The sequence below is a fragment of the Schistocerca nitens genome, chromosome 7, assembly GCF_023898315.1.
Source record: "Schistocerca nitens isolate TAMUIC-IGC-003100 chromosome 7, iqSchNite1.1, whole genome shotgun sequence".
Lineage (NCBI taxonomy): Eukaryota > Metazoa > Arthropoda > Insecta > Orthoptera > Acrididae > Schistocerca > Schistocerca nitens.
In genome coordinates, this window is record NC_064620.1 from 484,827,109 (window position 1) to 484,839,174 (window position 12,066).

General features: G+C 39.3%; 1 protein-coding gene across 1 annotated transcript in view; it reads left to right on the forward strand.

Annotated features, from left to right (window-relative positions):
• The window catches only part of LOC126195324 (digestive cysteine proteinase 1), an 83,333-nt gene extending 75,671 nt beyond the window's left edge, over positions 1–7,662 (forward strand). The window contains exons 10-11 of the mRNA XM_049933890.1: positions 1,959–2,148; positions 7,288–7,662. Coding sequence (XP_049789847.1) covers positions 1,959–2,148; positions 7,288–7,472 — 375 coding nt within the window. The 3' untranslated portion in view covers positions 7,473–7,662. The remainder of the gene's footprint in view (positions 1–1,958; positions 2,149–7,287) is intronic.
• The last annotated feature ends 4,404 nt before the right edge of the window (positions 7,663–12,066 follow it).

Genomic DNA, 12,066 nt, shown 5'->3' on the forward strand with positions numbered 1-12,066 from the left:
CTACTGTGTAGGTTTGGTGGGCAGCAGAATATCACTGTGGGAGGAATGGGAAGGATAGTGGGCATGATGAGAGTTAGTCGAAACCCTGGCGGAGAATATAATTCACTAGCTCCATCCTGGGTGGTACCGAGTTATGAGGAGAATGCTTCTCTGTGGCCAGATGTTGGGGCTTTAGGTGTTGGGTGACGGGAACGGTAAGGCACAGATCATCTGTTCGTACAGTTGGGACGCTAATTACAATCTGTAAAGGCATATATATATTCACTGAAAATTTAAATGTTTATCATCTTTTCATTGTATCAGGATGTGAATCAATGCCTCACCTATGTGATTAGTAGCTGTATCATTTTCATCATATTCTTATTTCAAATTATCATCTACATGGCAACTGGGGCAGATATCGGAAAAATTAAGTGAAATCTTACTAGTGCTATTAGCTATAGGTAAAGCTGATGAGATGAATTCAGTGTTAAACCGTCATAACATGTGTAATTCAGTACTGCTGTAACATTTTAAGGGATATTTATTCTGTTATTGACTTCTTGGTTACAGAATGTATTTGGTTATTTTAAGTCAGTTTTTAGAACTAAAAGAAAACCAGAATTGTAAATGTGTTTTATTTCAAGCCACTGACAATGTTTTAACTAAATAAAACGAAATCTCTATGGTAAAATGAATATGGATCTTGAATTGTTGGTTGGGTTTGAAATAACCAAAATAATTGTACAGCATAAATGGCAAATTTATAAATATATCACTGAAAAGCATTGTGCACATGCTGGAAATATTGAACTATAGTTAATGGCTAATCCATCTACCACTGGGGAATGTCAAAGGAAAAGAAAGAAAGAAAGAAAACCGACCCATTGCACTTAATGTGTAACCATCAAACAGTTCCAAAAACTTGTACCCCAAAAAGAAAATTGCACAAGAGCACAGTGGAAGACGTATTTTTATGATCTGACAAGGCCATTAAAGCTGAAGAGTTTTAGAAGAGAATTAAGATGATCTTGGTTGGACAGTGAAAGGAAAAAAAGGGGATGACAAGAGTGCGAACAGGCTCAAATGTTTCCCACATCTGTCATTATTGAAAAATGAAGCAACTTAGCTGGCATTTCTTTATTAAAAAAGTGTAACTAAACTTTAGTCCAAAATGCACGTCAGTTTTTTTTTTTTTGTTTCTGAGGACAGTCAAGCACACTTGTTCTTTCTGAATGTCAGCTTTGACAAGTCACATTATATAAGTTGTGTAATAACAATTTAGATCTCATTTCATTTTGGTCTGTTTCACTTCCTGTTTCTTAATTTATTTTTTCTATAAGAACCAGGAATGAAGTGCATTAGCATATAAGGCATGCCTACTGGCCAATAAAAAAGAAGGGCTGTTGAAATACTGATCTCTTATAACCAGCAATTCCTTTATTTGAGGCAAGTGTAAAGGATCTTTGTAGACTGTCCTCCAAGCATTGTTTGCAAACATGCTTGCCAGTACTGCTTGTAAATTTTGTGTTCCCCCATTTCTCTCATTGCACCTTTTCATGTAAGCAAATAAATTACACATTCCAAAAGTCAAGAATTTATCATATTTTGTCTTCTGTATTTGTCAGTGCAGTTAGTGTCAGGAAAGATTATTTAGTAATCTGGTCTTGTTTTAATATAATACTAATGAAAGTATTCCAATTATTTTATAAAAACTTAGAAGAAATTAATGTGAAATTTCTTGTTTTGTTCCAAAAATATGCTACTGTGTTCTGAAATGTAAAAACATAAATTTATCACAGTATAAATAACTATTATCCGTGATAGATCTTCTCAGGAGCAGAGCAGAGTGCAAAATGTTTGTTTAAAAAGTGTTTCCAAGAGGTTTTTCCTCTGAAAGAATGCAATGTGTTGCTTGTATTCGTGAAAAAAAAAGGATGTCTTCATTGATACAAATCTATTGGTTTTACTGTTTACAGGATGGATACTGCCATGTGGACAATATAACTCTCACTGCCAAGATTACAGGCTATGTAAATGTTACCCCAGATGATGCAAATGCATTAAAGGTTGCCTTACTGAAACATGGGCCAATATCTGTTGCTATAGATGCATCCCATAAGTCATTCACGTTTTACTCTAATGGAGTATATTTTGATCCAAAATGTGGTAAGTAATTCTTTATTGTGCGATTCTTCACGTTCTTCTGGCATATTTATTGATTGAACAGTCCCACACAGGTACTGCTGCTTCATAGTGTGCAGCTGGCACAATATTTCAGCATACGACATGCCACCATCATCAGGTGCACTGACAAACCGACCTGTTGGGAGTGCATTCCCGAGCCTTCTACCCAGAGCCCCTCCCTATGTGGTCCATGCCCTAGAGCCCTTGTTGGCAACCGATGAGGTGACAGCATCTCCCCAGGGATAATCTTATCAATTGGGACTGAGACTATAGTATCAACAAGGCTCCGCAACCAGCACTGGGTCTAATTAAAGAGACAGACAGGGCAGTGTCTACACCCACAGTACTGCTGCCAGGGCACCCTGCTTTGTGTCACTGGTCACAGATACTGATGCAATTGCCTTTTCAGCCCTCAGGTGCAAACCCTATGGAGAGCATCCTGTAGTGGGAGAGTGTGTAAGTTGGCCATGCACCCCAGGAGGTCAGTTTATCAGCACATCTGATGATGATGGTGATGGATGATGGTGATGGATGATGATGATGATGATGATGATGATGATGATGACATGCCTGATTGCTGAAATTTTGTGCCCACTGGACACCATGAACCAGCAGTACACCCTTGGACTGTTTGACCAATTCTTTATTATAGTTTAACAGTATTTGTTTTCATTATCAATCATTTTATAGGCTGATACTTACATCTACCACTAAACACTTGTAAAAAAAAAGAAAGTTTTGTATTTTAAATGTCAAAAAAATAGATAGATTTACTGTTCAGTTGTTTGCTGTACTTATTGTAAGAGTTCAAAGAAGGGATTTTCTCTTGCTCAAACACCTTTGTCGCTAACATAGTGTAGCATCTTATAGTGACAGGAATTACAGCTCCAATATAGTTTTAACATGTTTGATTTAAATGCTGGAAGTCACCTAAGGATGGACAAAAGCAACATCTACGCAATTCACTTGATGATAAGTAGTGTTTCTTGTAACTTAACATGCATTCTGAGATAGCATGACAGTATGTCAGGTATTGAGTTTCTCGTGCAGTTATCAAAAATATGTACCTGTTCTCAAATGTTTATAGTAGTTGCTTTTTAAGGATTATCTCAGATCATAATTACGGATACTAGAACAGCATTCCGTTCCTGCTGATGCATGCTTTGTTTGAGAAGGGGACATAACATTTAAATCTCAAGTGTTCTCAAAATGTATGCCTTGTTCTAAAAGTTAGTACTTTACTAGTTTGCCTGAGTTGCAGCACTGCAACAGCTTTTGTCTTTATAGGGATGTAGGTATTTCATTGTTAGGTACAGTACATCATGTAAGTTTGAATGGTGAATCATAACTATTGTTGCTTTTTGCAACATCTCAAAGCTTTTATATGCAAATATTGTAACAAACATCTCAGCCATCTGTGAAATAATGCAAAATCAATGACTGACAGTACCATGTTCAGCGCAAGTTGAACACAAATGTGAATATTGCATTGTATATTCCTCTGCATTTTTGGCAGCTCATTGGAGCCATCTTGCCACAGAACATGAATTGTCGTGTACGATAGTTGTGGTACATTTGTGCTGCAGCCTCACAGCTCTCATATTGCCTTACAGATGCTTTAACTCCCAGCTACACTGCCGTTCCCATTGCTGGGATCTCTGCCAGATTTGAGCTACAGCTGTAGTATTGCTGTTGTGATCTTCAGTCCAGAGACTGGTTTGATGCAGCTCCCCATGCTACTGTATCATGTGCAGGCTTCTTAATCTCCCAGTACCCACTGCAATCTACATCCTTCTGAATCTGCTTAGTGTATTCACCTCTTGGTCTCCCTCTACGATTTTTACCCTCCACACTGCCCTCCAATACTAAATTGGTGATCCTTTGATGCCTCAGAACATGTCCGACCAACCGATCCCTTCTTCCAGTCAAGTTCTGGCACAAATTTCTCTTCTCCCCAATTCTGTTCAATACCTCCTCATTAGTTATGTGATCTACCCATCTAATCTTCAGCATTCTTCTGTAGCACCACATTTCAAAAGTTCCGAACTATTTATCACCCACAAGGCTACCCTCCCTACAAATACTTTCAGAAATGACTTCCAAACACTTAAATCTATACTTGATGTTAACAAATTTCAATTCTTCAGAAACGATTTCCTTACCATTGCCAGTCTACATTTCATATGCTCTCTACTTCGATCATCATTAGTTATTTTGCTCCCTAAATAGCAAAACTTATTTACTACTTTAAGTGTCTCATTTCCTAATCTAATTCCCCTCAGCATCACCTGACATAATTCGACTACATTCCATTATCCTCGTTTAGCTTTTGTTGAAATTCATCTTATATCCTCATTTCAAGACACTCTCCATTCTGTTCAACTGCTCTTCCAGGTCCTTTGCTATCTCTGACAGGATAACAATGTTATCGGCAAACCTCAATGTTTTTATTTCTTCTCCATGGATTTTAATTCTTACTCCAAATTTTTCTTTTGTTTCCTTTACGGCTTGCTCAATATACAGATTGGATAACATCAGGGATATGCTACAACCCTGTCTCACTCCCTTCCCAACCACTGCTTCCATTTCATGCCCCTCAACTCGTCTAACTGCCATCTGGTTTCTGTACAAATTGTAAATAGCCTTTCGCTCCCTGTATTTTATGCTGCCACCTTCAGAATTTGAAAGAGAGTATTCCAGTCAACATTGTCAAAAGCTTTCTCTAAGTCCACAAATGCTAAAAATCTAGGATTGCCTTTCCTTAATCTATCTTCTAAGATAAATCGTTGGGTCAGTATTGCATCACGTGCTCCAACATTTCTACGGAACCCAAACTGATCTTCCCCGAGGTCAGCTTCTACCATTTTTCCATTCGTCTGTAAAGAATTCACGTTAATATTTTGCAGCCATGACTTATTAAACTGATGGTTCGGTAATTTTCACGTCTGTCAACACCTACTTTCTTTGGGATTGGAATTATTATATTCTTCTTGAAGTCTGAGGGTATTTTGCCTGTCTCATAAATCTTGCTCACCAGATGGTAGAGTTTTGTCAGGACTGGCTCTCCCAAGGCCGTCAGTAGTTCTAATGGAATAGTGTCTACTTCCGGGGCCTTGTTTTGACTTAGGTCTTTCAGTGCTCTGTCAAACTCTTCACGCAGTATCATATCTCCCATTTCATCTGCATCTACATCTTCTTCCATTTCCATAATATTGTCCTCAAGTATAAACCCTCTATATACTCCTTCCACTCTTCTGCTTTTCCTCCTTTGCTTAGAACTGGGTTTCCATCTGAGCTCTTGATATTCGTACAAGTGGTTCTCTTTTCTCCAAAGGTCTCTTTAATTTTCCTGTAGGCAGTATCTATCTTACCCCCTAGTGAGACAAGCCTCTACATCCTTACATTTGTCCTCTAGCATCCCTGCTTAGCCATTTTGCACTTCCTGTCGATCTCATTTTTGAGGCTCTTGTATTTCTTTTTGCCTGCTTCATTTACTGTATTTTTATATTTTCTGCTTTCATCAATTAAATTCAATATATCTTCTGTTACCCAAGTATTTCTACTAGCCCTAGTCTTTCTACTTACTTGATCCTCTGCTGCCTTCACTACTTCATCCCTCAAAGTTACCCATTCTTCTTCTACTGTATTTCTTTCCCCCATTCTTGTCAATCATTCCCATATGCTCTCCCTGAAACTCTGTACAACCTCTTGTTTAGTCAGTTTATCCAGGTCCCATCTCCTTAAATTCCCACCTTTTTGCAGTTTCTTCAGTTTTAATCTACAGTTCATAACCAATAGATTGTGGTCAGAGTCCACATCTGCCCCTGGAAATGTCCTACAATTTAAAACCTGGTTCCTAAATCTCTGTCTTACCATTATATAATCTCTCTGATACCTTTTAGTATCTCCAGGATTCTTCCAGGTATACAACCTTCTTTTATGATTCTTGAACCAAGTGTTAGCTATGATTAAGTTATGCTCTGTGCAAAATTCTACCAGGCAGCTTCCTCTTTCATTTCTTTCCCCCAATCCATATTCACCTACTGCGTTTCCTCCTCTTCCTTATCCTCCTATCGAATTCCAGTCACCCATGACTATTAAATTTTCGTCTCCCTTCACTATCTGAATAATTTCTTTTATCTCATCATACATTTCATCAGTCTCTTCGTCATCTGCAGAGCTAGTTGGCATACAAACTTGTACTGCTGTGGTAGGCGTGGGCTTTGTGTGTTTGTTTATTAATTTGTTTTAGACCAATATTAGAGACTTTGTGGTTAGTTTTTATCTTGGCCACAATAATCCTGTAGCACTACAGCAACAAAGTGTCCCTATCAATGTGCTTCATAAAAATGATGGACATTTAGACAAACAATTAACTTCAAATTTCATTTTGTACAACTTAACAAGCAATGGAATAATATGCAGTAAAACTCCTTAATACACTTCCAGAGGGGTCGGGCAGAAAGTGAAAGTTGTGAGAGGGAACAAGCTGCAGGAACAATGTTGCGGTCGTAGGGACTTCATCAGCATACAATATGCGTAATTTTACAGAGATTTCACCATTCTTAAAGGAAAGTATGGAGCAAACTGAAATTAATTGTAGTTATACAGTTCCAGTGCAGGTACTTGCCTGTGCATTTTGATTAGAAATGCAATTAAAAGTAGAGAAATTTATTTTTATGTGCCCATGTTATGTTATTTGCAAGAGAGGATTTTACATGGCTTCTTTTTCTTCCACCCTCATGTCCAGGCACATTTCCTCACCTTTCAGTCAACAGTAGTATGCTAATATTTCATAGTGTAATTATTCCACCATGCAAGACACTACAAAAAATATTTGTCAGTTTTGAGTGAACACATTTCAACTACACCAGAGTTTCTTTAACAAAATAGCAAGATGCTCAAAATTAAGTTTCTCATGATTGTTTTCTTCTCTTTTCCACTTCATTTCGTTCGGTAGATTTTTATTTGGCTCTCATTTGTTATTTTGGCAGCATTATTAACAGTATGTAGTGTTATCTTTCTTTTTCTGCTAGCAAAGTAAAGAATTGTGTGATAATGTTTCGCATGTTTTCTCCTTATAATTTCAGCCTGTGTCTGTACGTCTTCGAAATGTTTCAGGTAACACTCCAGATGAACTTGACCATGCTGTTCTGTTGGTTGGTTATGGAGCACTTGGTGACAAAAAGTACTGGCTTGTTAAAAACTCGTGGTCAACATATTGGGGAAATGATGGTTATATTTTGATGTCTCCCAAAGAGAACAACTGTGGTGTTATGACTTCACCAACATATGTCACAATGTAATCTAGTGTGATGCTTAATAAGAAAAAAAAAAGTCTATATTGGATGATTTGTTCAAGCAGACACTTGAGCAGTAGACACACTGTAAAGCAAAGAGTGATTCGTTATAATGTGCATTATTTCTGTTAGATATTAATCACATGGTTCTTTATCTGTAATGTGAATCTGAAAGGTAGAGACTATTAAAACTGTTCTACAGACTTTTATATAAAAAGAGCCGGCAATCGCATGTAATATAACTAGCTTAACATTAAAAAGCTATGCAAATTTGAGTTCCTGAAAGGTGGCCATTTCAAATTACCAGTGTCTGAGAAATGTTAACATAATATTTTGTATTTAGTCCTGTGTGGCTGCTGGCATATACAGATCTGTGATACAAGAAAAGGAAGCTGTGATTATTTGATATTTTTTAAACTGTTTTTTAATTATTTTTTCTCAGCCTTTCAGAAGGTTGCTGAACTATTGTGTGTGTTATTATACACACACTTCACTTAACATGCTTGGGTTCAATCAATTAGGATTCTGTCACTTTTTCTACAAGATGGTTCTTCTCTTGTTTTACAATTTCCTTTTCACTGACATAGTATGCTAGCTTCTTAAGTAGTGTGATATTAAAATCACTTGAACCCTTATTTTTTTGTGTGTATTAATGAATGTAATTGAGTAGGAAATTTTCATGTAAATTGATGTGGAAATTGTGAAGCTTTGTGTTATTGTGCATTCTGTTATCTAGATTTTTTGTATGATGTCAATTTTACAACTGTAGGAAAGAATAAAGTTGAGGAGTAGAAAAATTTCCTTATTTATAAGTAAAATTTTGAACTAGCAAGGGGACTTACAAGTATGAAATGCTCTGATATGAAAGTTCAGTACATTAATCTAAGCATAAACTCAATGCATTATAAGACCTGCTGCCATTTAATTTTGTCTAGCAAGTACAGTAGCCACAGATTCTAAATATGGTGCAGTAACAACAGGCACTCACTTCTAAATCAAATACTGGAACAAGGTGTGTATACTCTGGGGCAACTGGGAAATCAGTGAAAAATGCAGGAATCTTTTCATGTGGGATAAACCCGAAATATTTCAGATTTTTAGTTTCCAGTTAAATTTTTGTAATTTTGACTGGTAAGAACTGAGAGCCTAACAAAGAATTTTACTTTAGCCCACAACTGCATAATAATACTGCAGCAATAAAACATAAACGAGAGAATAACACCAAAATAAAACTGCAACTGCAAAGAAAATATGTGATTTACGACAGCAAAACACAGTGTATACACAAGCATTCGCCAACAGCAAAATCTGTCAAAAGCTTTAGGACGAAGCCTACACAATACTTTGTAACAACAAAGTGCTTTTGGTGAGCATGTCGTTACACAAGTTTACATTTCTAACAGGTCTTGGGAAAATATTGAAAATGGTGGTTTGAGAAACGTTACTTCTAAAGTAAATTTCCTTTTATGCAAGATGAATTGTCTCATTCAAAAATGATTTAAATGACTCTCATTCATAACTTAACACTTTGAGGACTAGCCACTCAAAAACATTTTGGCCTGGAAGACCAGTCATTTATACCATTATTTAAAATTTTACTGGCACATTTGTATTTGATTACCTTAAAGGGTAACACACTAAAAACAGACCAAGCTTCAAGGTAGTTTTTCATATTTATTTTAGTTCTTTCAGAGATTAAAAGTCATGCAATAACGATGGCAAAAAGTATAATTCTCTTAAAAAAGTGTGGTTAAGTTCTTGAGCAATTTCACGCACAATTAGATTTTCTGTGGAAAAGTCAAAGTGTTTACTGGAATATGTATTCAGCCTGGTAACCCACAAAATGTCCTGTGCACCACAGTGAAATTTATAATCATACTTGCCAGAAATATTCAGTTGCTGCAATTCATGCTGTGCTAGTAGGACATGCCTAACCAATCCTCCAGAAGAAAAAAAAAAAAAAATCAAAAACTTTTTGATGACCAATAATATATGTGAAAGCCTAGCTTTTCTTGTAGCTATATTGAATGTATATTAATTTAAACCATTAACATTTCCTATTTTTGTGTATGCACTACTTAACAGTGATGTTTCTGTTGGCTTTGTCACATGTCCTAAGCTTTGAATATCTGATGTTATTGGCTGGCGAGATCGTGTGACGTGAGCTGCGACTCCCTATCAAAAGTGCATTGCACAGCTGTCTCGATTTCAGAGCTTTGGAAGCTAGTGTGCTGTATTTGGTGGAATTCACATTTGTACTTTTGTACTACAAAAATATGTACACGGTGCCGTACATCAAAGATGTGTCCAATACTTTTTTCTCCTGCTGAGCTTTGTTTCCTAAAGCGACAGGAAATTCTAAGTTGATATAAAACCTTTACCATTCAAAGGATTGATAAGTTTTACAGCACCAAGGGTGATTATGTTGTCACTTAATACACATAAGAATGTATCTGCACGCAAGGTATTTTAATCTGGAAAAAGTGTGTTTTTTGCTAGGAAAAATGCGCACACACCCTGTGGAAGCCCCCCAGGGGGCTTGCCGCTCTTTGGCGGGTTCATGCTTGGCTACCACAGGGCCTCAGCCTTTGCAGCACTTTATCCCTTCCGTGCTGTATGTCTATCCTCTTGCTATTCTTTTTCCCCTCCCTTGGGGAACATGTCTGGGGTATTACTGGGAATGTTCTGCATTCTGTTGCTGACCTGTGAACAGTCTCAACTTTCTTTTTGGCTCCTTTTTTCCTTTCTTTGTTTCTCTTCTCCTCTTGTTCCTCCGCTTCGGCGTTTGAGGATCCTCTTTTTTTTTTTCCTCCATGTGTGCTCCTGAAGGCCAGCCCACTTGTCTGACATGTAAAAGGTGACTGGGTAATGCGTAATTCGCAGCCCCGGGTTGACAGGTAGGGTTCGTGCATACCCCCTGGTACAGGCCAGGCCCAGGGAGGGGTGATTGTGTGAGCTGTAACCTTCCCAGATTGCCCATTGGTCCCTCTGTCAGGTGTTCGGGAGGTGTGACCTGATGTGTGAACAATTACCTACGGCGAGTGTGCCCCCTTGTGTAGGGGGCCCCCATTTGGAAGGAGTGCACCATCGGAGACGCTGGCAATCATGGGGGATTTCCTCATGATGAGTCACTCGTCCTCTCCATTGATGTCGACAAAACGAAAACGTAATGAGGGTACTAATTTGAAGACTCTTCCCATTGCACCACAGTTCCTTGTTGTGTCGTGTACTGAAGATGGCCAGTCCTTTGCCACGGTCAGTCCATTTATTATTCAGAAAGGTGTTGATGCCATTGCTGGCTGTGTGAAATCCTGCTCTTGTTTACGGAATGGCACTTTGCTTTTGGAGACAGCTTCTGATTCTCAAGCACAACTACTTTTTGCTGCCTTGCTTCTCCACGGCTACCCTGTTCGTGTTGAGGCACATAGAACTTTGAATTCGTCCCGTGGTGTATTTTACACTGGGCTGCTTGACGGTATGACCGAGGCTGAAATACGATCTTACCTTTCTGATCAGGGTGTCATTGCCATTCATCGTGTCACGAAAAAGGTAGATTCTTTCTTGGTCCCCACCCGCGCTCTTTTCCTCACCTTTGATAGGGTGGTGCTGCCGTCCAAGATTAAAGCAGGCTATGAAACCATCACAGTCCGGCCATACATACTGAATGTGATGTGCTGCTACCAGTGTCATTGGTTCAATCACACTAGAACATCTTGTTGACACCCAGCCAAATGCGTAACCTGTGGCAGGGATGCACATGAGGGCAAATGTCCGCCTCCTCCTCCTCCCCGCTGTATAAACTGCAATGGCGGCCATGTCGTTCCTCCCGGGATTGTCCCATGTATCTCGACAAGCGGGCTGTTCAGGAGATTCAGGTGAAGGAAAAGGTGCCTTACCCAGTAGCTCGCAAGTTACTGGCTAGCCGCAAACCCTGTGTTCCCCCTTGCTCAATGAGGGACGTGGCTACACAGACATGCAACCTCAAATTTGGCTTTGATGGTGTGAAGTCCCCCCAGCGTCAAGGTAGCATTACCGTCCGCCCGTCCTGCTGTGCAACAAACTGTCAAACTCTCGCCTCATGAGGTGAAGCTACCCATTACACAACCGGCAGGCAGGAAAGGCCAGAAGGGGTACTCCCGGGAAGACTTCCTCCATCCCTCCAGCCAACCAACACCCAAGTCTTCCTCTAAGCAGAAGGGCTCGAAGAAGTCCGCTAAAGACAAATGGTCTTCCACTTCACCAACTGAAAGATCCTGCTCGACGGTGTCGCCACGTGGTTGCTTAGCCCAGCCGACCTCTGTCTCGCTGGTGCGCACCACTAACCGTTTTTCAGCGTTGGACTCCACTAACCGACTGCACAAGCACGCCGATGCTTGTGTGGACCCCATGGAGCAGGATCCTCCTGCTTCTGTGCCCTGTTGTAGTGACTCTCCACCGGCTGTCCCTCGGCAGACACTGAGTTGACACCCCTACATCTCTTCCTCCTCATGACTGTCCTCCAGTGGAACGTTTGCGGCCTTCGGTCCCACAAAGAGGATTTACGGTTGCTTCTAGCATTGCAGCATCCCCTTGTACTTTGCCTTCAGAAAATGAAATTGCG